At 35.8% G+C, this 24,160-nt stretch overlaps 1 protein-coding gene across 1 annotated transcript in view; it reads left to right on the forward strand.

Moving 5' to 3' along the window:
* Window positions 1–24,160, forward strand: part of COG5 (component of oligomeric golgi complex 5) — a 353,574-nt gene that overhangs the window by 256,487 nt on the left and 72,927 nt on the right. The window contains exons 12-14 of the mRNA XM_020984583.2: window positions 6,506–6,710; window positions 11,168–11,329; window positions 13,852–13,951. Of these exons, the coding sequence (XP_020840242.1) occupies window positions 6,506–6,710; window positions 11,168–11,329; window positions 13,852–13,951 (467 nt within the window). The remainder of the gene's footprint in view (window positions 1–6,505; window positions 6,711–11,167; window positions 11,330–13,851; window positions 13,952–24,160) is intronic.

The following is a 24,160-nucleotide window of genomic DNA, read 5'->3' on the forward strand; positions in this document are numbered from 1 at the left end:
CTAAACAAAAACCATGATAAAATTTCTTTGCCCTTTCAGCCACCAAACAATAGAATACCATAAGCCTAGGAAATTAAATACATGGCATCTAACAACTTGTAATCAAAACCAGCCTAGTGAGCCAGTGTATGCGTGCAGCACGATTCTTCTTCAGTATTTCAAAGATCCGAAATTTCCTAAGTGTGAGTCTTCCCTCCTCTCAATCTGAGCCCAACTTTATAATTCAATAGATTGTTTTCAGAAACTAATAAGTATAAAACAAATTCTTCTCCCTTTAGCCAATATAGTTCAGAGCTTCTCTGAACTTAACTGGCTGATGTTCAACAAATGGGCATACAGTCCCTCGTGGCTTATAGTTGATATCCTTTAATTTGGTAAGACCTGTTTGAGCTTGAACTTTGTTACCATTGTCTTTGAGAACCTAAAACCACGACCCTTTCAGAGTAGGACATTAAGAGAGGTATGATTTAGCTATGAAAATTGGGCAGGGAGACGTCATAGGTGAGACTACTATCTTCCCTGCTTCACTCCATGCTCTTTACCATTCCTTCTTCTTTTTCTTCACTGGGAGGTCTCTTACCTTATGTGGTATTGATGTGGTTTTGGGATGCTGGGAACCCCAAAATGTCAGGGTACAGAGTGAGTCTTCCTGGAAAGAATTCAAGCACTCAAGCCTTCTTTCAGTCAAGGGGCAGTAGGAGCTGGTGAGATTCTTAGGGAATCTGCAAACTTAATGGGGGTGAGACTGATACTTTTATACAAAAAAAGACAGTAAGAATATCTGGATGGGATTAAGGAATGGAAAATAGCCTGGCGTGGGCCAGGTGCTGACACTGGAAGGACTTAAGTGGTCAGAGAGCCACAGTGAAAGGGCTGTTAAAAGGATTATTGGATATATAGGTAGGCTGGGATGGGCTTGATGCCTTAGACCAAACACAGTGATCTGGACTGCTAAAATGTGTGGGAAAGTTCAGGGACTGGGTTGCTTTCAAAGACATGATCTTTTCCTTTTAGGGGTCCAGTTCCCATCACCCCATCAGTGTGTGGTATAAACAGATCTAGTAAAACCCAGCCAGACTCTCAGCTACTTATGCTGTCATCACCCCAATGACCTGCTTTTCTGCATTGCCACCAGAAAGTAGTGATAGAATGTCTTCCTCTGACAGGATATAAAGGATTGACTATTTAAATGTGGATCTAATCTATACGAATGAAATTTAAAATATGCAAAGATATTTTAGGAATAGTGATTTTTTCAGATTAGGAATAGTGATTTTTCAGAGTTCAGGTGTATTATTGGCACAAATAGTGCACTTATCTTGTGGTATGTTTTGTTCTCTATGTTAATATAATATATTTTACATAAAAAAAGAATGTGATCATCTACAATATTCTACAATAATTATTAAACTAGTGATGTCACAAATCCATTATATTTGATGAAATGCACTCAAGAACTTAAAATATATAAGCAGTAAATTAGGATGATACCTACTTATTTATAATATAAAACCTGAATTTAAACATTCAGTAAAATATCACTAATTTAGAAAGAAGGTAGTAAAGAGAAAATACCTTTAAAATTAGGGGGAAATACAAATTATAGTGTATGTATTTTAAGATGCAGTTTAATTACTGCCAAGCCAAGGTAAAAGTATATGTACTTTATTTTCCTCTAACGAATAAGTACGAATTATTTGTAATGTGCATATAATTTATTTGCAAATGAAACCTATTAAAATAGTTTTGGAAATATTTTAAATTATTTACCTTAATTCTTAAGTAAGATACCTATCGTCCCCGTCCAATATCATTTGCTACTGACTCTATTAGCATATTTTCCATCACAATTGCAAAGCTAAAATGAACTGAACATACCAATGAACTGAATGTAAAGATGATGGGGGTTGGGATCTGGACCCTAGAATGGAAAAACCCTGTACTTTCCCACATGGCCAAATCTCTGGTGTTTGCCTGAGGCTGTAATCCCATCAACTGGCCTTTCATTGTGGCTGTGCCCAATATCCCAATTCTCTGTTACCCATAACCTAGCCTAGCCCTCCATTGTCTTACCTCCTTATGGCCTGGGGCCACTTTTCACCCTTAATCCTAGCTGGGCTTTTTCTCCCTTCGTTATGGGGTCCAGGTCTATGCATTCTATTACCTCACAGTCCCCCCAGACTACTTGGCCACTCCTAGATCTCTCCCACAATCTTTATGTATATAAGATCCATCTTGTCTTCATCAAGATGCTCAGATTCTTGTAATCTAGCCACTGCTCAGATTCTTAAAATCTGGCCCACTTGCATTAGTGATACAAATGCTTAGATTCCTTAAGAGTCTGCTCAATGTGACGGATGTTCTAATAAACTTTGTCTCTGGCTGAAAGAAGATTTAGGTCAAATTCTTTCGAGCAGGAACCGTGTGTCATGATTTTGGGGTTCCAGCATCCCTAAACCTCTAGACTTCATCAAAGAGACTTATCCATTCTTTAAAGCATTTATAAAATGAATAGCCTGCTGTCTCTCTTCTGATCAGTATTTAAATTACTTAATTGTTGACTTTTTTCTAGGCAGCTAACATTTTAAGCTAGCTAGGTAACAGCAAAAAAAGAAAGCATATGGCTGTGTCTTAATATGTCTTTATAAGCCCACATAGCATCTGTACCTTTTAGGAACTCAGTATTTGTTGAATGAATTGTTGGTTGAATAAAGTCTGAATCCTTCTTCATAGGGTCATAGATTTAGAGCTAAAAAGGGTTTTCTAGTCAAATTCACCCCACCCCCTCAATATTACAGATAAGAAAACTCAGGCCCATAGAGGTTAACTAATTTGCCCAGGGTCATATAGGTAGTAATTGACAATAAATAAAATCATCTTGGTCTAAAATCTGCCATCCTTTCTACTGTACCATGCTGCTTTTCATCGTCTTGTCCAATCTTATTTCCCACTACTTCTAGTAGGGAACTTCCCACTTCAGTCTAGCAGATCTGTAAAATGTTTCCTTATCTAAAATATCTGCCTATCTTCCTTTTCACTTATATAAATCTCCTTCTTCCAGGCCCAGCTGCATTCCTACCTTTATTGTTGTTTTTATTGTTGTTTATCCTTTGTTCTGGAAGAGGACCATGATCTCCAGGAGGTGTTACCATGACGTGCAAATGAATTGGATTTAAGTGAGGGAGGGCTGTGCAAAGTCACCAGCCTCACTTTCTCCTCTGGTGCCACCTGGGTCCAGTGGCCAGATATAAATCAGGACAACTGAAAATGGCCCTCAGATGCAGTGGAAAATCTTGGGCCCCCCCCCCTTTTTTTTTTTAAAGATTTCACTGAATACCCAGTCCACATGAATCTCCCCTCTAAATTCCCTTTGCACTTAACCAGTACAGTTTAGGTTTTGCTCTCAAATTGTTTTATCTCTGTTAGTTTTGTTTCCCACCTATTAACCTATCATTAAGGTTAAAAAAAAGCATACATTCATAGTCTTACGCTGCTCCAATAGCACAATTTGGTGCTGGAACTAGTAGGTCCTTAATACACAATTTATGATATAAATGAGGGAATTTACCCTCATAGATAGAAGCTCAGGTTGGTCATAGGATGTGAATTTTTTTAGTCACAGAAATTTTCAAAGAACATATAACTAAGTTTATCAAAGGGTTGTTACTATGGCAGAGAAGGAAGTACTCACACCATGAAAACCAAAGAACCTTGAAATAATGAAGTACAGCTGGAAAAGTTATTGAAACTGGAATATAGCTATGGTTAAAAGAAACCTTCGCTTACAGGCAGCTATGTGTACTCCATACAGTACTGGACCCTGTTAGGAAGTCCTGAGTTCAAATCCAGCCTCAGACATTTAATATCTATGTGACCTTGGGCAAGTCACTTGATCTGTTTGCCTCAGTTTCCTCATCTGTAAATGGGGATAATAATAGGACTTGCCAAAGTTATTGTGAGGATCAAATGAGATAATTGTAAAGTGTTTAGCACAATGCCTGGCACATACATAGTAAGCACTTTATAAATGCTAGCTATTATAATTATTGTTCGTCACTTCACATTTAAGTAACCTCTTTGTGTTAGTGGTGTAATTTTATTAATAATTTCGTTCAGGAGTTCTCTAAAATAGCTTGTGAAGCATCTGTCATTTATAATAGCATATAATAGTCCCAAAGGATAACATAGTGCTTACAACTCTAGAGACATGCAAACATTTAAATGTTTAAAGTATCAAGCAGTACAATAGATTACCTAACTAGAAGAAGAAGAAATGTTTTGGCAGAAAATATGTAGAGAATACATTTTGCTTTTGGGATATCAAATGTTTATGCCTACTAGAAATTTGTGTTGTGATATTAGTCAAGCAAGCAAGCATTTATTAAGCACCTACTAATCTAAAAGTCTAATGCATAATGAATTCAGGTTACTCAGAAGGAGAAAAAAATGCTGTACTAGCACCATAAACATTTAAAAGTATACTTTCAGAAAGTCTGTATTCTTAATTATTTATGGGTGCTGATTACTTAAAATTTTATTTCTACATTTTTCCATTACTTTTGTTCAGTTGCAGCTGCTAAATAATAATAATCATTACCATTTATCTGTTGCCTTAAGGTTTGCAAAACACTTCACATATATTGCATTCAGAAGCTTATGGTGAGGATGCTCGTTTCTTTACTTTTCTAAACCTAGACATAAGGACAGATAAATGGTCATCACCACTCTAAGGATTTGGAATTTGAAAGTATTGTTTTTCTTTTCATTATGATTGTTCCTTAGGTGTCACTTTGTCGGTGCACTTTTTATAAATGCTTATAAAGCTATCTAAAATGTTTTTTTAATTAAATGTTTGAAAATTTTCCCAAGAAAAGCTTTTGAAAATTTGAGAGTTTAACCAAATTTTATGATAAGTAGCTGTTAACCTTGCAGAATTCTGAAGTAGCATTCATGAGTTTATTCAACAAGTAGCAACTTGAACTGAAGTATACTATAATTTGAGAGAATTACATGGCATTTACATGACAATACTGGAGAAAATCAGCTGTGAAATAACAGAAGCACTAAAAACATGCTATACTAGTCAACTAGAATTTATTGAGTACCTACTGTGTTCCAGGCAGTGGGATAAGTACTTATATATGTTTTAACCTAGTAGCTGAGGTAAGGTTTGAATTACAATATTGTAATTGAATCTGTCAGTCATTATACTATAATTGGTTCATGATCTCATTGGTATGGATAATCACTCTAACAATGCAGCATTCAATCTATGTACACTTTTCATCCTGTGTACTTGTTTCCAAGTCCTCCCATAAATCCACTATAGCGTATCTATGCACTGTGCTGACAGTCTTTTGGAAACCAGTGCATTACTTAGGCTGTGCATCTATTGCTCTTTCCAAATGACCATACTAGCTCCTTTTTGAGTCTTAAGTATCTTTTATACTACTTTTTGTATCATTGCATAACTGGTAATGTGCTGCAGCCTAGTTATGCCCATTATGTGCTACATCATTACCCTTTGCACTACCTTATATTTTGATGTAGCTGTGAATCTTGGAAAACCACAATTAAATATCCTTTCTTATGAGGTAGTGAATTTCCTGTAAGTGAAAGTATTTAAGAATAGGCTAAGTTACCACTTGTTAGGAATATTGTAAAAAGAAAATTGCTATTTGGACTAGATGACTGCTAAGATTCTATAATTCTACATAGATGGGGCAAGTATTATTACCCCCATCTTCTAGAAGAAGAAAAAGGTTCAGAAGTTTTAGTATCTTATTTAGGGCTGTACAGCCAGAAAAAGGACCCAGATCTTCTCATACCTAGTCCAGTGTTCCTTTTACTGACTCAGATGACATAGGGAATGCCCCACCAGTTAAATATTTTTAATGCCCTTGCATTTATTTTTATATACAAATGTTTTAATCTATTTTTACTATGTTACATTCACCAAATATATCTAGAATTTAGAAGGAGAAAAGTTTTTAGACCTCATTTCAGGTGATGGAATAGGAAGAAGTAGAATTTTCAACTTTGAGTAAGCCACTCTTAGTAGAACTATTCTACTTTTGAAGCATTTCTATAGCATGGTGTTTTAACAATTATTTTTGTCCTCGGGGTATTTTTTTTAGTACCTTTTGTAAATAAAAATGATATGAAGTGTATTTTTCTCTTTTGGAGATGGTAGATGAATTGCCAAAATGTCTCAAGATTTAAGTCATATATCCTTTGGCAAGGCACTATAGCTAGCTTTTCTAACATCTATGAAAATGGTGGGGAAAAAAATGGTAGTAGACATATTAAACATTCCTCAAAATTTGTCATAGGTGATAATTTTAACCTTTTTCTGAATTAATGACTTCTAGAAGAACTGGCATTGATATAGCAAAAATGTACTTGTCAATTAACAGTGGGTTGGGGAGGACTGGAAGAGAGAAACAGAGGGAGAGAGAAAAGAGAGAAAGAATGCATTTATTTAATGATTTGTTTTGTTCTACAGCTTCTATGTTTTTGAAGCAAGCATTTGAAGGTGAATATCCTAAGTTATTACGTCTTTATAATGACTTATGGAAGCGTCTTCAACAATATAGTCAGAATATTCAAGGTAATTTTAATTCAAGTGGAACCACAGACCTCTACATTGACCTACAGCAGATAGAAGATGACATGCAAGACATATTCATGCAGAAAAAGCAAGATTATGAGTATGTATATTTAATTGGTCTATTAATTCTATTGAAGCAGACCATTTTAAGAGTTTAATTTTTAAATAAACTTAAGAGGTGTGTGAATATGCTGTTCTTTACATTTTATAAAAGATGATTATTCATTTTAATATACTGCATTTGTGTGTGTGTGTGTGTGTGTGTGTGTTTTGTACTAGTCTGTTGCAGCTGCCTTAGGGCAGTTAGAAACTTCCACAGAAGAAGTAGAAAGAAGGGCTTGTGGCTTAACTTGATAGACCAAGGAACACAGGGAATGGGAGCAAAACCACCTCCAGTTCATAGTCACTACAAAGATAAACATACACCAAGGTTGAAGTGGGCAGAATATATCCATAATCAACTAGTGGAAGAGGGATATTTTGGCCTCAGAGGATCATAGATCTAGAAAAGGATTTACAGCTAGAATGATTTAGGGGATCTAGAAGGGACCTTAGTGGTCATCTTGTTCAATCCCCTTTCTTTTAGATGAATAAACTAAGATTCCAGAGAGGTTAACTCACTAACCCAGAGATCACACAGCTATTAAAGGGCAGAGCCAATATGTAAACCCAGGTCGTCCAACTCCAAATCCTACTTTCTCTCCATTTTACCACATTGATCCATTGAAAGACACCTTCCTGACCCTGTTCTCAATTCAAGCAGGTTCTGACTCGTGACCCAAACTGTAGGTTTGCTCCAAGATTCAGGCAAGGGCTCAGAGTTTTAAAGGGAGTTGTGATGTCTCTACTAGTCATATCTGATTGGTTTCCCCATGGGGCAGTCAAGTCAACCTCACTAAAGCAACAAAACACCCCAAGGGAGAAACAGGAGGCTACATGTGCCAGGCAGATTAAGCCACCACAACCATATTGACCACCATCTACCTTGAGAACCCATTGAAGACAGCCTAGGACCCTGAACCTAAGAGCCTTTGAAAAAACAATGCTTCCAGACCAGTGCATGTAACCATCATGATGGGAAGCAATACTGACAGAGGTTGGCCTCAAACACCTCCTACAGATGGTATGGTCACAGTTATTGAAGACCCAGAAAAGAAAACTCTTAAAGTTCATGGCACTATGAAATGGTTTATCATCAGAATCTGATATGATTTTATTAGTGGGAATGACATTAAACAAAAGGCATTACCATCTGCTTTGATGATGTACTCAAGATCCATTAGGCCTTTCCATCTGACTTAGCACTGAAACCTTCCATAACTCTTGTCTCCCTCATTAGAATGGGAGCTCCTTGATAGTAGCCACTGTTTGTATCGCCAGGGCTTAACACAGTGCTCTTCCTGTAATAAGCACTTGGTAGAAGCCTTTTTATCATGCATTCATTCATTCCCACTTCTGATATCACAGGCATGGAGATGGCAGTTAATGGAGTTGAAAGTATCTAGCATATAAGATTTCAGAAAAGGAGCAGGTTCTGGGCAGAAGGAGGGGAAGGATCTAGAGCAGAGAAAGCCTGCCCAAAGAAAGCCCACATGGAAAAGCGATTTTCAAACTGCCACAGAATTTGTTTTAGTTTAATTTATGAAATCCAAGTCTCAAACTTAGATGATCAAACAAGGCTTTCATCAAAATCTACTGAAATAATATCACCATGGATAAAGGCAGAGCTAACACCAGAAGTACATGGGATTATTCTGCTTTCGGTTGCTGTTTTGGTGTAATTAGATGTTGGGGGGGTTTTTTGTTTGTTTGTTTACTTTGTTTTTGGTGAGGGCTGTTGGGGTTAAGTAACTTGCCCAGGGTCACACAGCTAGTGAGTGTTATGTGTCTAAAGCTGTATTTGAACTCCAGTCCTCCTGACTCCAGAGCTGTTGCTCTATCCACTGTGCCACCTAGCTGCCCCTAGATGATATTTTTTGAAAGCTATCTATCCTGTATACTTAGATACTGTAGTACTGTGTGTTATATTTCCTTCTCTAGACCATGAGGGCAATGACCTTATCTTATTTGACTCAGTACTTAACACAGTGTTTTATATACAATAATTGCTCAATAAATATTTTTAATTTAATTTAATTTAAAACAGTTATTTCCAAGGTCTTTGAATGCTAGGCCAAATCAGTCAGTAAGCCTTTATTAAGCACTTAAAATATTACAGGCACTGTGCTATATGCTGGGGATACCAAAAAAAAGCAGAAGAGAGCCCCTACCCTCAAGTAGCTCACAGTCTAATGGAGGAGACCACAAGTAAACAACTGTGTATAAACAAGCCACATACAGGATAAATAGGAAAAACTCTACAGAGGGAGGCACTAGAATTAAAAAGCACTGGGAAATACTTCCTGTAGAAGGTAGGATTTTAGCTGGGACTTGAAGGCAGTCAGTGAAGCCAAGAGGTCGAGATGAGGAGGGAGAACATCCCACTGATGGGGGATCACCAGGAGAAATGACCAGAGTCAGGAAATGGAACAGCAAGGAGGCCAGTGTCATTGGACCAAACAGTACGTGGTGTGTTGAAAGGTAGAAGAAGACTGGAAAGGTAGCAGGGGGCTGCATTATGAAAGATTTTGATTGACAGCATTAAATGCTTCAGATAAATCAAGAGTGAGGATTGAGAAAAGGCCATGGTTTGACAATTAAGAGATTATTGGTAACTTTGAAGAGGCATGGTAGCGAATACTAATAGAAAATAGTCATGGATTAGGTTTGGAGGAAAAATCCAGTATCTTCTGGGTTATAAGGATATAGTAAAAAGAATGCTAGACTTGAAGTCAGGAGAAGTCTTGGTTCATATTCCATCTCCAGACCACTGGCACCTCACTTAACCTGCCTAAGCCTCATTTGAATTACCTATAAAAATAGCGATGATAATAATATCTGTACCATAAAGTTGGGGTAAGAATTATATGAAGTGTAATATATGTAAATCACTTTGTTAACAAAGTTTATATGAATGTCAGTAGTTATTAATCAGGACAGGTAGGTGTCACAGTAGATGATGGAGTATCAGTCCTGGAGTTAGGAAGGCTCATCTTCCAGACACTTATTAGTTGTGTGACCCTCGACAAGCCACTTAACCCTATTTGCCTCAGTTTCCTTATCTGTAAAATGAGCTGGAGAAGGAAGTGGCAAAACACTCCGGTATCTTTGACAAGAAAACCCCAAATAAGGTCACAATGAGTCAGCTACAACTGAAAAATGACTGAACAACAAGGTGTTATTAATAGTATCATTACCTCTAGACAGGACCAAACCTAATTGTCCTAGTTAAATGTAGCTGTCTATACTGTTCTTGGATCATTTCAGGATTTCCCTCATTCTTCAGTTACCCATTCTTCTGTCATAACTATTGATATTAACTGTGCTATAATACATTGAGAGTAAGCATGCTGAGGTGATCAGAGAACTGGCCTTAGAGTCTAGAAGACTTGGATTGAGATGTCACCTTTGGCAGTACTGGTTGAGTAGCTGGATAACCTGACCTCTCAATGGTCTCAGCCAACTGTGTAAGATTCTAAGTTTCAGGGAGGGTGGCAATTTGTGTTGTTAAAGGAAGCTCCTCATTGGGAGCTCTTACACTGATAAAATCACAAGTCTCGTAAAAACAAAAAACAAACAAATTCAGTCATGACCTCAGAGATTCATGAAGTATGTGAGATATTTGTTTGTCCATATATTATATTGCTCCAGGCTACTGTACTTTTGGGAGTCTTGTGTCTACTTTTTATAGTGGTTTTTTTCCCCTCCTTCTTTGCTGTCAACTGTTATCCTTTACTGCTTACTGTTAGCCTATCTATAATAGCTTTCTATGTTTCTGTAGTTTGGGAAATTAGATAACCTAACTTGTTAGAATTGTGTGCAAAATATGGCTAAGGGATCCTCATGCAGAGCTTTTATAGTGTATGAACTTTGTGATGTCTGGCTTTCCTGCTCAGGCTTTTTTCCCCTGGGAGAAAGTGTTTATTCCCTGATTATCAGCTGTGTTTTAGATAGTCAAAGTTGCCATATAACTAGTTATGGCAGTTTGTTTTCTTAAGTATTTGAACATTTCCCTGTACTCTTATTTATAGTCTTAATATGTCATTTCTACCAATAAACATTTGTGTGTTTTTTTTAAAGGTAGTTTTTAGCCTCACCTCTGTTGGAATTGGTGCTTAAATTAATGAGTTTTTATTATACTGTCCTTTAAGTTGAGATTGGCTGATTTAACATAATATATAGATATATGGTATATGACATTTATAGATAGCATGTATAATTAAATTTGTATATGTATGATATATTTAATTAGATATTTTGATAAGAGATTGATGTTCACACTTATACATTATCCTAACACATCAAGATTGTCTTCTTGATACAAAGTGTACCATTGTAGTTTTAGTGGACAAGAACTGAGGAATCAATGGGAAAGAAGTAATCAAACTTTTCAGGATTAATAATATTTTTTAATATTGTAAAATTAGAATTAATTTTTCAAAATGTTTGTATCTATAGTCCAGAAAAGGCTTTAAAAGACTCACTGCAACCATATGAAGCAGCTTACCTATCAAAGTCACTGTCTCGACTCTTTGACCCTATCAATCTGGTCTTTCCCCCGGGTGGCCGGAATCCACCTTCTCCTGATGAACTTGACAGCATCATTAAAACCATAGCCAGGTAAGTGTATATTCAAAAGAAGCACATGGTATTCAAAAGTGGAAACTAAAAACTAAGTTATAATTGTTTCCTTATTTCTAAATGATCAGTTCATCAATGAAGATTATTAGCAATAAATGTTTAATTTAATCCCAGTTATTCAAGGAATTAGCATTACAATTAAGTTTAAAATGTACTTTAACTACATGAGTAATTAAAACTTCAATTGATAAAAACTATTTTAATATACTCTAAATGTAGCCTACCTTAATTATTGTGCTTTTGCTGAAGAAACACAGTCAACTTAATTGTATACAACATAGCAAATCTCTAATGTTATGTATACTTATCTGTACTCCCCATTTAATTTTGAAAAATGATTTTATAAATTGAGACACAAGTGTAGAGGTGAATGTGATTTACCAAGGATTACAGAGGGCATTTGTAATATAAGTGTGAATTTTGTGGAGCTCTTTTTTATTCTTCTGTTGTTTTTAATTCTTTAAGAAAGCAAGACAGCCACCAAAGCCCCCTAAAAGGGAATGAATTTCAAGTGATGTGTTTCTTGAATACCTGAAAACAGAAGAGGGGTCCTCTTGAAATATCATAGCTTAACCATTTTCCAGATAAGAATTGCTTTTGAGTCTGTCACAGCCGCCATGGTAATTAAAGGCTTGTTGAAATTGTAATACCATATATTTGCAACTAGCATCCTGAAGAAGGCAAAATAACTATGGGGAGATAATGCAGGGCACTAAAACTTTGCATGTGGGATTTATGTAGTGTAATAAAGAGGAAGGACAGGAGAGTAGAGATCCAGAGGTGTGATATACAGGCCAAAATCCCTGAATAGGTATTCTTGATCCTAAACTCCCCCTATTTCTTACTATCTTGACTTTCCCCAATCATGACTATAAATTTAGTCATGCCAGCTCTATAATCTCTTTAACAGTGCTATGAGTGTGATAATCCTAGATGCAATTTGCTCTCCCCTACTACTACTATATTAACAACCATTCAACTCAGTGTTTAATTGTCTTTTCCTATATATGTATTCTGTCTTATACATATTATGTATGTGCTTAACCCTGAGTACTTTGGGCTATACAGAGTAGGCAATTGTCTAAGGTACTGCTAGTTGGAGGGCATAATGAAAGAAACTTTTAAATATAAATAAGCAAATTGAGAAAATTTAGTAGGTTGGAAAGAGCACTAGACTTGCCCTCATAAGACCCAAGTTCAAGTCCCAGCTCTTACATGCTATATGACTGGCTGTATGATCTTTGCTGGGCCTCTGGGCCTCGGCATTTTCATCTTTAAATTGATGACCCCTAAAGTCCCTCGTAGCACTGCATTCTATTATTATTTTATTAGTCTGTTATTCTCTTCTCCATGGCATTATAGGTGTTTGTTTTTGTGATGAGTCAAACTACATGTTATAATGAAAACTTATTATAACCTCTAGTGGACAGTAACAAACAGGGGTTACAATTTTCGAGCCTTGCCAAGGGCTTGAGAAGTGCCATCTCCTGATTGTCAGAAACCCCCTGAGTGCCCAATGCACATTTGTAGTCCTATGTTCTCTAAAGAATTCTGTTAACCAAGTTAAAACTTGGTTTTTTGAGAATACAGAGGAAATGCATCAGACGTTCTGATCTGTGCAGTTTGAAATTAAATATAAACATCTGTACAAGGACACATTGCTGAATCTATTAGTGTTTTTTTCCATGCACTGTACACTAACTTTAAACAGCTCTTTGTATCGTCTCTCAGTGATTTTAAACTCTCATTGTTGTTCATTTCTGGTGCTTAAAAGGCCTTGTCTGCTTTATTTTTCTTACAATTTTTTAACTTGTGCTCTTTTTGTAGGCACTAGACTTTATTACATTTGTTTCAAGTAAATCACTTTTCTGGAAATTAAAACAAATTTGCCAATTAATCTCAGATTTTAGTGGTTAGCATGTGTACAGTGAAGTAAGATTTTTACATTAAATCCAATTTAAAACAATTCCAAATTGCATTCATATTTCAATTTTTGATTTCTATTCAAAAGACTAGTATATATGAAGTAATATGAATTTGAAAAATTTCCACTGCAACTCAGTGTCTTTGTGAATCATTTGAAATTTGTATTTTTAGCTTATAGTCTCCCAAGGTCACCATTTTCATTCAAGTGCTGTCTCTTCCCTGCAGATGTCTGTGATTTGCATTGCCTGTAATTGCACTTAACAGTTTTGAAAAATAGTGCCACTTCAGAATTTGTATACAATTTACTCTCTTAATCATAGCCATGGAACCACACATGACTTGCCTTTATTAATGAATGACTGGTCATTAAGAAATTCTGTCTCCAGATACTTTCTAAATGTGGAGTTTAGAAATACAACAAGGCTTACAATTCCTGGTAAAGATCAGTGAAATTATAAAAGTAATAGTTCTGCTTACATTGTGTAGGTTGAGTTGCTGCTTTCCATCATGTTGATAAACTAGATTATGAAGTGTTTAAATTGTTTTAATTAATTGTGGTAACCTGTGTTTTCCAGTGAACTTAATGTGACAACAGTTGATTCAAACCTTACTTTAGCTGTGTCCAAAAATGTGGCAAAGACCATACAGTTATATGGTGTGAAATCTGAACAGCTCGTAAGTAACTTCATGTTTCTGTAATCTTTTTCGTTATTCTTTGTTAAAATGGTTAATTAAACTATTTGGGAGGTATTAATGAATTGACTAAAATTTGGAATATCTAGTGAAATTTTGAAATCTTGAATTAGAGTTCACCAAAAAAGTTCATGTACCTTTTGATAATTGATATCCTACTCATCAAATTTTCCTATATAATGTAGGTTTTAAGGCTTTTGTCATATTTATACCAAAATTCAGGTTTATTTTCCCAAAATATAGCTAAATGTGATTGGCTGGGTTGTTTTTTTTTCCCGTTCCCAAGCACCATTCATGCATGGTTAGCAAGTGTAAAATTAATTAGAACAGCTAGAAACTGATTAGAGAAAATATAATGCTTGAAACTGTAATAGAAAAGGGGCATTTTAAAAATGAAATTTTCTGAAAACTCCAGCTTTAATGTCATCATATAGAACAGTTTAACCCATAAAAATGGTGGTTCTTTGCTGCAGCTATTTGTACACATTTTAAATGATAGCAAAGTTAACCTGTTGGTTTTAAATCATTATCATTTGGATTATTCTCTCAAATGAGGATTAAAGGCCTTAAGGAGATGCTTATGGCTTTTTCTCTTGGGATTTTAAAATGTGAATGATAACACAGATTTTAGAGCAGAGGAGGAGTAACCCCTTTACACAAAGGTCCTAACAAGGTCAGAATGTTCTTAATAATTAATAGAGTGATATAGAAAAGCGTGCATGCTTGTGTATTTTTAGTCAGCAATATCAGTTCATTAACCTTCCCCAGAGTTAGGAAAGATAGCATTTGAAGTTCCAGAATTCTAAGAAGCAAACATATCTTATACACATAGAAACTACAAACCAAAATGAATCACAGAATCCATAGTTATCAGTTGCTAAGTCTTGTTGAGGCTACCTCCGTAGCACCTCTAGCTTCTCTCAACCCATGTAGACATTATCTTAGTTCAGGCCCTTATCACTTCTAGCCTGTCAGTAGCCTACCAACTAGTCTCTCCGCTTTCCGTTTCTTTCTTCTCCAGGCCCTCCTCACATGACTGCTAAATTGATATTCTTAAAGCTCAGGTCTGACCATGTGACTCTATTGACAGGAAGCTTGAGTGGCACCCTTTCTTTTAGGATAAAATACAAACTCCTCAGTTTAGCATTTACAGGACTTTATAATCTGACTCCTACCTGTCTTTGCTAAATTATTTCAAAGGAGCAGTTCTCGTGAGCTCTACATTTCAGTCAAACTTGGCCTATTTAGTATCCTCCATTGCACAATATGCTGGTTTTTATTTCTTTGCCTCTGGTCATGGGCTTCAATTCCTGTCATGCCCTTCCCTCTCAGCTTTTCTCCTTGGACATCCTCATTTCCTTCAAAGCTCAACTTAAGTAACACCGCCCTTGATCTCCCAGATTGCTAGTGCTCTCTTCCCTGGTATTACTTTGAAGTCATTTTATCTATTTTTTGTATTGACTGTTTATTATCTGTGTAACTATTCACCTTCTATCTACTATCCCTAGTAGTATCTATCTACTATCCCTAGTAGAATGTAAGCACTTTGACGGCAGATTCTTTTTCGTTTTTGTCTTCGTGTCCTTACTGGCTAGTCTAGTGCTATGTTCATATGTATGTGCTTAGAAAATGCTTGTTTAATTGATATGAATGATCTTTTAGTTTCAGCTATAAGACTGTGTGATTCGTGGTTTGACTATCGATGAATAAATTGGGTTGCCAGTGTTTTAGTAAACACCTCACCCCAGCCTTACTAAAGCCTCTACTACAGAGGCTTTTAGCATTTTTCCGGTTGAAAACTTATCACTTAGAGACAATCAGAGTTTACTTGGAAGTCTTTACATAGTTTATTTTCCCCTCAAATTTTGTATACAGGAGCCTTGCTATAAAACCAGTTACTGTAGATGAATTTAAATATAATACCTAACAGATTTTTGTTACTAGAGGCACTAGAAGGATCTTCATATGAGAAAATCTTATCATAAAGATGATAGCACAGATAACCTGCTAGCTACATTGCAGTAAGACTCCACTATATTTACAGGAAGTAGTTTAATATGATTTTTGAGTTGTGGCATCTGTTGTTAATGTTATAATGCTGACAAAAGCAATTCATTTGCCTTCCAGTCTTAGAAAGTATTTTAATACTTCATGGAACATTTGTTTAAATTGGCACCTTGAGTTTGTCTTAGAAGAATTGTCTGCAGCCTTTTTCAACCCAAGTGTTCAAATAGTGTGAATGAGTGACCTGACACAAACAAGGATTTATAAAAGAAGATTCATTTGGCTTGTAAGAATAGAGTTTTCAAGCACAGGATAAGAATACATGTTGGATGGTTTACTTCTGATTTTGTTCTATTGAGTGCCAACTTTCCCTGATCTCCCTTCTCACCACAAAGATATTCTCAAAACAATGCCTTGCTCAGCTTACATGGGATGAAGAATTCATCAAGTCTGAGGAAGTTGAGGATCCCCCTCTCTTGATGCTTTTTACATACTTGTGGAGATGCCAGTGATCACCTCACTGGTATAAAACCTTTTGTTCATATATAAAGCAAAGAAACCTTTATCCTGTGTAACAGAGGATACTAGTTAATAGCATCTCATAATTCCATTGTAGCTTGCGCTCTTATCTTTTTCACAGCCTAAGGACTTACCCCTTGAAATTTAATGTGATGGTGCATAAAGCCTGTTCAGATTTGGGTGATGTGCATGTAAATGGCTATGGTATACCACAAGGTCACATAATGATAACCACACATATATAGAGCTATTATAGAAATTCTAATAGACCTCTTTTAATGTGGATAAAACCTTATTAAAAATAATAAAGAATATCCAGAATTTTAAAATTAATTTTTCAAAGTTCTTCTGCACGTGTAAAAATGCTAAAAACACTAAATAACATTGAATTAGTAAATCATATCTTTTTCAAAAAATTTTAGTTTTTGGTGAATGATGACTTGAGGGAACATTTTAGATTAACATTCAATGATAATGCCATCTTGTTGGCTATTAATAAAAGTGCTACTCATCATTGTTTTATATTAAGTATGTTTTATTCCTATAATCTTTGCATTTTCTTATTCTTTCAGTTTTACCAAAACATTCTAAACAGTTAAACATTATGGATTTATTGATGAAAAAAATTCTAAATAGAAATATTGATGCCATCTTTAAAAGGAAGAGCTTAATTGACAGTTGATGTGATAAATAAACAATATATAGAAATTTTTGTTTACAGGTAAAATATTCAAGCCTCAAATTCCCATAATTAAAGTGACAAGAAGGTAATGGGAGGCTGTGGATCAGAGATTAAAGAATGCTAGAATTTTAAAGAAAGATATTCTTTTATTCACAGAATTTTTATCAACAAACCTTTAGAAAAATAATCATGGTAGAGACCTTTAGCTCATTCTTCTAATAATTCTGTTGATCTGGTCTTCTCTGTTACTAGCATCTGCACCTTCCACAAAATGTACAGTTTTTTTCCTTCATTCTCCCCATAGAGAAGATGAGTTGAGGGGCCACAGGAAGTTTCGAACTGCTTGCCAACAGAATAGCTTTTTATGGATCAAGTCTGCCATGAAGATCGTTCTGTATTTACTGAAAATTTTTGCAATAAGGACATTATCAGTCAGGGCAATCCTCTTTTTCTTGATGTTTCCATAACTGTGTTTTTACATCAAGTTATTTCCAGACTTCAGGTTTGGTAACCCCATGGATTGTGTAGTTCCACAATTCTAAGCACGTTAAGCCCTGTTGAGCTAAACAAAGTGCCATCGAAGGAAGGGCTCTCAACAATGAAAAAGGTACAGTATTTTACAGGCCTTTGGGCTAACACCGCTGATACCTCTTAACTCTGATCTCAGAAAGCTTATTTAGATACACCAGGTGTGTAGCAGTTGCTGTTTTTTTTGCCATTCTCACTGTGAATTCCACATCTGTATATCTGTCTGTGTTCTGTATGGTAAACTTTAGTTCTTTCACATATACTCTTTCTCTGTATCTTACAAAGCTCTTTTAAAGCCATCTTCAGACATTTGGCCTTCAGTACTTCGAAGACCTTTTGCCTTTTCAAAAGAGGTTTTGGAAGAGAGAGTAGCTACTTCTTCTTCTTTTCTTCTATGCCTACCATGGTTCCAGACAAAGAGGCCAAAAAAAAATGTTCTTTCTAAAAGGATGACTTGAGAATATAAAAACCTGAAGTGTAGGTATAATTGGATTTTTAGAATTCTAAATAGATTTTCATATAGTAGTTTCTTAGAATTTAGAACCTTTTTAAATATTGAATTCCAAGGATAGGATATGCAATTCAGGAAAAGTGTATCACTCAGATTACTGCAAATTTTCCATAAAGAAATTGTTTTTGTAGCATATACATCATAAGACTGTAGGATCTAGAACTAGAAGAGATTTGAGAGATAAGGCCATATTATCTGCTTCCTTTATATTACAAATCAGGAAACTGAGACTGATTTTTTAAGTAACTTGTCCAAATTCATACAAATAGATACTATTCACAGTTTTTCAGATGCCCATAATAATATAATTCAGCAAACACTAAGTGCCTACCACGTGCAAGGCACTGTGTTTTTATTTTCTTGTTTGAACCTTTACTTTTTTTTGTAAATTAATTAAAGTTGTGGCCTCATGTGAATGTTTATTCTGTTAATATTCCTGATACAATAATTTTTTCCATTCTCTGCTTTTTTTCTCTTGATGACTCCAATAAAATAAACGTGACATAAAATTTGAGGAGACTAGAGGGGATCCCAAATTATCTTAATAACTTAGCTCTGAATTCTTGGGGCTGCTACTGGAACAACTAAAGGAAAATTTCCATTAATAACCATTAAAGTTGCCTAAGCATTTTGTTTACATGTTAGCACTGTACCAGAAAAGGAGACATATAGTACTAAGAATAACAGAGGTTCTAGGCCATCTAAAAAAAAGTGACTTAGCTATTGATATTTTCAATGTGAAATCCTTTTCCAGTGACACATTAATGTAAAAAGTGTTGGAGGAAATCAATCTCATCAGTCCTGACTTTCTCACTATAAATGCAACCAGATATCAAAAGAAAGTTAGAGATAAATAGAATGGCTCACGAGTTCTCCTTGAAGGGACAAATAAAGGAGTTGGTAGAATAGGTTTTTATCACGTGCACAAATACAACTAGTAAAATTATTGACATTTGATCATCTTACATTTTAGGGCCTATGCTAAGCATTTGGAAACAAACCAACATGAAAATAATTGCAGCTTATGTGCCAACATCTGTTATAGAGTATGAGGAGAGAATAATGCTATGCAAAACTTAAGACTCTAAATTAAATCAACATGTACTTTAATACTCAGTGTCTCCAATGCAAAGTATCCATGAGAGGGAGGAAGGTTAAAAAACACGGTTCAAGAGTAGGAAAAAAGAAGCTAAAACTTTGTAAACTCTGCAAAAGCCTCATATCTAGTGTTAGCATGCTAGCCAAATAAATAAAAGGGCCTCATTATGGTAATCACTGAAAAAAAAATCACCAAAAATAGTGATTCTGTTTAGCAAATAGGGAACAACTGATTTATCAGTGTGGCAGTTGCTTCTAAATCATTTGTATGTGAACTTTCAGACTAATGACTTGATAAAGTAATGGTCAAAATCAACACCACTTAGAAGAAAAAAGAAAAATATTCCAACCTGTTCATTTGGTGGGGAGGCAAGCTCTCAATGCCCCCAAATGGAAATGTTAAAAGAACAGACATTGACATTGAATATTCTCATATCTTATAAGTAGTTATGTCATTATAAATTATTTACCACAAAGAAGAGACCAAAATTCCTAGAAAACTTCCTCAGTCAGCATGATTTGATCTTATTTCCAAAGCAAGAGAGACATGGCATCCAAGGCCAATACCAGTTTAGATGTAAGTTTATTTGTAAAATATTAGAGAGGATGATGGTGGAAGATGATAAGCAGTATCACCTCATCAAAGAGTGAAAAGCAATAGAAGGAAAAACAAGTTTCTAGAAAGCTGGTGGAGAGACTAAGTACATTTAAGGATGAAACAGGAGGAAGGACAATGAAGAGATGAAAGATGTGAAAAATCTATGCATTTTTATTATAAATTCTTTTCTCCATTCATGATAGTGGAGTCACCACTCTTATATAACAATCCTAAGTGTGCTTGTGTGAAGAACTTGAAATGCCACTGGAAAAAAAAAAGATGTGTAGTGCAGGTGGAGTAGGCCATGTATGCAAAGAAGTCCATGCTGTACAGAATACAATTTTGAGGGCATTGAGAGATCATTCATCAGTTCTCAAAATAGCTGCAAGAGGAGATGATATCAAGATTAAAAATCTCAGCTCTTATCACCAAAAAAAGGAAAGTGGGGAAAAAAGTCAGTTAATGATCCATTTACCTTTTTTTTTCCCATTTCTACAAAATCATTAGAAGAATAACCTACCAAACAATTAGAACTTCCTTGATGAAGACTTGAGAAAGGAAAAGGCTAGCTTTTGCAGATGATATCCTATGAAGGACTACATATTTCATATCAGATAACTGATAGAAAGGATACAAGGCCCTGTTGTATTTATTGCTTGTTGACTTCAAAAGAGCTTTTGATTCAATAAAGCAAAATGCAGTTCTAAAAGTTCTCCTTCAACGTAATGTCTCCTGTACATGTCAAAGTCATACAGACTCCTTGAAAGACACAAAATCATAAACTCATTGAAAGACATGAGATGATTTTATTCAATCTTCTGATTATTAGTATCTCATAAGACATAAGATAGGAACTCATATCCTCACCAAAAGTGTTTATCACTGTCATGGAATATGTCCATAGCAAAGTCAGAAAGAAAGAGAAATTCCTTTAAGATGGTGATGACAAATAGATACCCCTTTTGCAGATGACTTTATCCAGATTGCACCAAATCCTGAAACACTGCAGAGCTTCCTAAATGAGATCTGTATTCACTCAAAATAATACAGACTGTGTCTACATAGGAAAAACCAAGTGAATGAAGAATGCCTATTGTCCAGGCTGTAATATGCAGTTCTGTAGACAATACATAGGACTTATCCATCAATTCATATATCTTGGCCAGACACTGTGAAGAGTTAATGATCTGGGCCCAGAGTTGGAAAGAACTACCATATTGCCTTTGCAAAATAAGGCAATGTATTTACAGACCCTTCTGCTAGAAACAAAGGCCCATCACTAATCATTCAGTAATACTGCAAAGCCATGAGTCACAGAATACCATAATCTCCAGAAAATAAAATGAAATAAATTTAGGTTCACCCAGAAGGCACATGGCCCATATAGGTAGACTTCAGTATATTGCCAGCAAAGAATTGTACAGAAATAAGTGACATTAAGGCTCAATCAGTTAATCAACAAGCATTTATTAAGTATCTCTGTGTCAGGCACTAGGCTAGGGACTGGGGATAAGAAAACGAAAACAAAGCAGTCTCTGCCTTCTAGGAGCTACTATGCCATCAGATAAAAGAGAGATATATGACTATAAAAGGAAGTGCACTGGTCATGGAATGAAAATAAAGTTTAGCTGGAGAACTTCTTGCATGCCCCAGTGGAGAGGTAGAGAAAGGTCTTCAGTACAGTAGAGAGCACTTCTGAGGAGAATTTGTGGGTACAGTCATGGCATCTTAGATTTTCACCTGGGAGAGACCAGAGGCCGTCAAGTCCAACACTCTTATTTTATAGATAAAGAAACTGAGACACAGAGAGGCAGTGATTTGCCTAGGGTCATACAGCTAGTAAGTGTATGAGATGGGATTTGAACTCAGGTCTTTCTGATTCCCAAGTCCAGTAGCTCCTCCATTATGCCACACTGCCTGAACAGGATTCACATAGGATAAGAAGATGTGGATGATTTACTGTCATTGTATCTTTGGAAGAAGAACTTAAGTCATTGAGATCACAGATCCATTGAAGTATCAATGTAAATAAGCCTTTTTTGAGAAATGTCAAAATTGTTCTAAGCTAATACTAATTTGGGGAATATAGGTAATTGTCGTTCAGATGTTTTTCAGTTATGTCCAACTCTTTGTGACCCCACTTGGAGTTTTCTTGGCAGGGATACTTCAGTGGTTTGCCATTTCCTTCTCCAGCCCATTTTATAGATGAGGAGCTATGGTAAACAGGGTTAAGTGACTTACCCAAGTTCGCACGGCTAGTAAGTATCTGAGGCCAGATTTGACCTGATGAAAATGAGTCTTTGTGACTCTTCAGGCCTGGCATCTATCCCACTGCACCAGCTAGAGTTCCATAAATAGATAGATAGATAGACAGACAGACTCTCTTTCACACACACACACACACACACACACACACACACACACACACACACACACACACATACATACACAGACACACACTCTCTCTCACACACTCACTCACTCACTCACTAGGTACTTGCTGTGGCTTTATTTTCTGGTCAGAATCATAGAATCTCAGGAATTGAAAGGATCCTCGATGGTCTTGCAGTCCATTCCACCCCTGAACAAGAATCCACCCTAAAATCTGCCCCACAAGTGGTTGTTCAGCTTATGTTTGAAAACCTCCTGTTAACAGGAGCTTCCTGCCCCCAAAGTAGCCCATTCTACTTTCAAATAGGTCTAATGCTCTATTTGTGAGGAAGGTTTTTCCTTATATATCCAGCCTAAATAAACTCATCCTAAAATCTACTATGTGACCTCCTGCTAGCCCATCTCAGTGTTACTTTGTAAAATAAACATTCAAAACATCAATCTCTTTTTCCAGAAACAAGAAACTGGGAGTGTATTCAAATGGTTGTTTTCTTAATGGAAAAGTTAATGTGACTTAAAAAGAAATTTCAAGGAAACTGTACTTGTTTTCTCTTGCTGTGACTGAAGAAAAGTTTAGTTTTCCATCTCATGAATAATTGATGGGTTGAATCTCTGAGAAATCAACATTTTAGGTGACCCAGAGGGCAATAAGAGACACAAATAGAATTGATCTTTTCCAGTGATGACCTACAAATTAAAAGTGGCATAAGAGAAATTATCTAGAAGATATATAATTAGAAAAGGAGGTAGGAGAGACATGTAGTAAAAGCTAGTGTTCAAAGATAGACCCCCAAGGAATTACACTAATATCCACATACTATGAAAAGTTCTAAAAAGGCATCTCTAACATATAGTCAAGTATATATGGAAAACATGGACAAGATTTATACTGGACAAGAAGATACAGATGGGTTGCAGTTTACACTGCAGGAGGGAGTACCTCTGTCAATGAAATCATCAGTCTGTTGAAGAACTGAAGTATATGGTTAATTGATAGACAGTAGAGAACACATTTGATATTTTTGGTGCCAGTCTTGTCCAACCCAATATACATACTTTCAAGTAAGCCAATGAGTCATGCAACCATCCTAATAGTATGTTTTAAAACTGTCTGTAGCTTCAGCTCGGACAGAAATGTAGAGATGTCAGTTATGTACAGGGTTCCTTCCTAACTGAAAGGGTTTTTAGCAAAATAATTTGGTAGTTCCTCAGAAATCACAGGATATATGTAACAAAAGAAAAGATTGTGAAGAAAGAGTGGCTAAACATTGGATATGACTTCTAGAAACAATCTAGCTAATAAAGTTAACCTGTGCACGTAATCAGGTGCTTGTTCTCTGGTGGTCAATTAAAGGTCACACAAGTATTCCTTGTAAATTAGAGAGGAAATAATATCTTAGGTATTATATAAACCTTAATACTTGACCATCCCTGCCTGTCACTCTAATAGGAAGATGTGGCATCTGGCAAAATTTGGAGGAAAGTATAGCAAAATAGTTAATGTCCTTTACATTATCAGGTACAAAGATCAAGAAATTAGATTTCATTCTTCTTGGATTTAGTTTGATCACTGAGAAATTGTAACAGGTTTTCAGAATGCCATTGGTATTTTTATGATCTTTATACATTTAAAAATATTATCTACTAAGAAATCCTAAATCAGATGGGAAAACTTCCCAGTCTCCTAGGTGGAGATAGGGATGGGGGGGGGATGCTTATGGTAATTTCTTTTTTTAATCAGTTCTCAGAGATGTTTGGACCATATAGTCGTGTCTTGAAAACAGTGAAACAAACATTATTGTAATAGCCCTATTGTAAAAATAAGGAAATGTAGCCTAGGAAACTTTGACTGTTCGTGCA

Source organism: Phascolarctos cinereus, unplaced genomic scaffold (genome assembly GCF_003287225.1).
Source record: "Phascolarctos cinereus isolate Bilbo 61053 unplaced genomic scaffold, phaCin_HiC Scaffold_1;HRSCAF=81, whole genome shotgun sequence".
NCBI classification, from domain to species: Eukaryota; Metazoa; Chordata; class Mammalia; order Diprotodontia; family Phascolarctidae; genus Phascolarctos; species Phascolarctos cinereus.